This window comes from Chondrus crispus, genomic scaffold (genome assembly GCF_000350225.1).
Source record: "Chondrus crispus Stackhouse genomic scaffold, scaffold_4, whole genome shotgun sequence".
Taxonomy (NCBI): domain Eukaryota; phylum Rhodophyta; class Florideophyceae; order Gigartinales; family Gigartinaceae; genus Chondrus; species Chondrus crispus.
In genome coordinates, this window is record NW_005179249.1 from 550,434 (window position 1) to 553,148 (window position 2,715).

General features: G+C 62.5%; 1 protein-coding gene across 1 annotated transcript; it reads right to left on the minus strand.

Annotated features, from left to right (window-relative positions):
* Nucleotides 1–1,631: 1,631 nt before the first annotated feature.
* On the minus strand, nt 1,632–2,501 carry CHC_T00009100001 (Carbohydrate sulfotransferase). Its single transcript, XM_005717917.1, has one exon. The coding sequence runs from the start codon at nt 2,499–2,501 to the stop codon at nt 1,632–1,634; it is 870 nt and encodes a 289-aa protein (XP_005717974.1).
* Nucleotides 2,502–2,715: the final 214 nt, after the last annotated feature.

Here is a 2,715-nt window from a genome sequence, read left to right on the forward strand (position 1 = left end):
GACAGCAAACATGGCGAGGAAAGGTTGAACTTTACACGGGATATGAGGTGGCTAGCGTGCACGGCTCAACAGGTCTCGCCAGTGCTCTTTGTCGTCTTGCCCTGTTGGCATATCCAAAACACCGAAAGCATGTGCTGTGCGGCACAGCACATGCTTCAAGGCACAGGCTGTGCCCGGCACAGCCTGTGCCTTGACCCGAAATTTCTGTCTGAATTATCAACAGTGTTTGATGAGACACATGTGCCGCATAGTACTGTATGCTTCTTGTACACGTGTAAGAACCACTTTTCCTTTCAACCACTCCCAGCGAAGCATGCGAATGTCTCTCTCCGCTTACTGATCGCCTTGCTGGAGGCGTGCGCACGACACTCGCGGATCGCATTTTGAGGAAGGGATATCCCTTCTCGCTGCGCACTCCAGCTACTAATTCCGCCCCCCCCCCCCCCCCCCCCTTGCCAACGCCGAGCACCCAACTGTCCACCTGCGCATTGATCACTTGTCTCAGCCCGGGCATCGACAAAGCATTGACGACAAGCCTCGTCCGCCTGATCCGCGCCGGCACCGGCATCTTGCGTCACGCACGCGATGTCCTCCCGTGTGATCACGATCTTCGGCGGGACGGGTTTCATTGGGCGAGAGGTACTCCGCCGCCTGTCGCGTTCGGCGGCCGCGTCCTCGCTCCGCGTGCGCGTGGCGGCGCCCAGCGGCACGGTTCCCCTCTCGCTCCAGCATGTCACCAAGCGCCTCGACGACATAAGCGCGGTCCGCTGCGACATCTCGGATGGCGCGCAGGTGGCTGCCGCGTTGCAAGGCGCGAGCCACGTCGTCAACTGCGTAGGAATTCTGTACGAAACGCCGGCAAAGGGAGTCACGTTCCGCGCCTTGCAGCAGCAAGGCCCGGCTGCCATCGCCGATGCCGTGTCGAGTGCGGCCAAGGATGTGGAGCAGGTCGTGCACATATCCGCTATCGGGGCCGACGAAAAGTCCAAGAGCGGGTACGCGCGAACAAAGGCGGGTGGCGAGCAGGAGATGAAGCGGATTGCGAACGGCGGACATGCGCGCGTGACGGTGCTGCGACCATCGATCGTGTTTGGGCCGGAAGACTCGTTTTTCAACCGTTTCAACCAGCTGTCCAAATTCCTTCCATTTCTGCCGCTGGTGGGCGGCGGGACGACCAAATACCAGCCCGTGCACGTGAGCGACGTGGCCGAGGCGGTGGTGCGAGCGCTGGACGTCGAAAAGGAGGCGCGGGTAGAACATACGACGGGAACGACTTACGAGCTGGGGGGGCAGACGGTTCTGACATTTAAAGATTTGATGCGAATGGTGCTTAAAGTGACGAGGCGTCGCAGATTACTGATGCCTGTTCCTTACGCGGTGGCGCAGGTGCAGGGCGGGGCGTTCGAGGTGATGCACCGGTTGGTGCCGTCGATCCCGCCCATGCTGACGAGAGACCAGGTCGAGCTGCTCAAGTCGGACAATGTGGTTTCGGCAGGCGCCAAGACGTTTTTCGACCTTGGCGTCGAGCCGCGCGGATGCACGGTGGACGAGATCTCCTATATACGGTAGCAGTGTGCAGTACAGTAGAAAGATTGAGAAATGCGACAAGCAGTGGGGACACAAATGTGTAATCAGGTGTAGCGCAGAATGCGAAAGTCAGGCTCGTAAATGGCGCGCACTTTAGCGCGCAGGTCGTTATCATAGAGCTCGTCGGCAAGCGTTGGCGAGGCGCCAGACGGCGGGAAGCCAATCTGGTTCTGAGTCGGAAAGCGATTGCCCACGCGGCCAAGTCTGCGAAAGACATAGTCGACGTCCTGCTTCAAGTTTTCCATGCGTCCAACAAAGTCATACGGCAAGACGCCAATGGCACAATAGGCGGTCTGCGGCATCCAGTGAGCGTTCATGTCCTGCACGGGCATATCCGCGACGGCTTGGACAAAGTGGGCAAAGGTCAAGCGCGGGTCGCGCTCCACGTCGACGTCCCTGGCAAAGGTCCAGCCCTTGAGTGCTGCCAGGAAGGTGCGGTACTCGGCGCGGACGTATTCCGGGTCTGTATTGCGAAACTTGTCCATATAACACGAGAGCAGCCTCGCGTACGGCTCCCTGACGAAGACGAAGCGGAAGTAGGTGGGGTCACGCAGGATAGCTTCGGCCTCCGCGGGTGCGTAGTCGGCGAGGTAGCGCAGGCCCGACGTGGCCGGGCGGTGCGCGCGCGACAGGTTGGCAAAGTCCGGCACGCGCTCCCACCGGCGGATGAGGTACTTCCAGTTGCTGCTTGCGGCCTTGGGCACCGGGCAGAAGACGAGGCGCGCCACCTCGGACACGATGATGTGCGGCGGCGGGCGCGCCAGCAGGGCGGCCAGCGGCTTGTCCTCCCCGCGCGGCGCGACCGCCAGAAGCAGCGCGATGCCCGCCAGGCTCGCCGCCTGCAACAGACGCGACGCGGTGCGCCCCCGCTGCACGCGGAGCTTCAGCGGCTCGCGCGCTCGCGGGAAGGGCATCGCGACGGCCGCGCGGGGGGGCGCGGGGGGGAAGATGTGCGAAGCGCGCGCGGCGCTCGGCGCGAGGTTGTGTGTGCGGATATATGCGTCCGGTGTCGCGGAAAACGCGCAACGGGCGCGTGGCGGGGCGCGTGGCGTTTCCGGACAGACGCCGAATCGAAACAGGGCCGCGCATCGGGCCGTGTGGGCCACCCTCTGCGAGGGTTTTCGTTTG

Excerpts from the sequence above, each read along its gene's own strand:
- CHC_T00009100001 (XM_005717917.1), bottom strand. The coding sequence starts at position 2,501 with ATGCCCTTCCCGCGAGCGCGCGAGCCGCTGAAGCTCCGCGTGCAGCGG.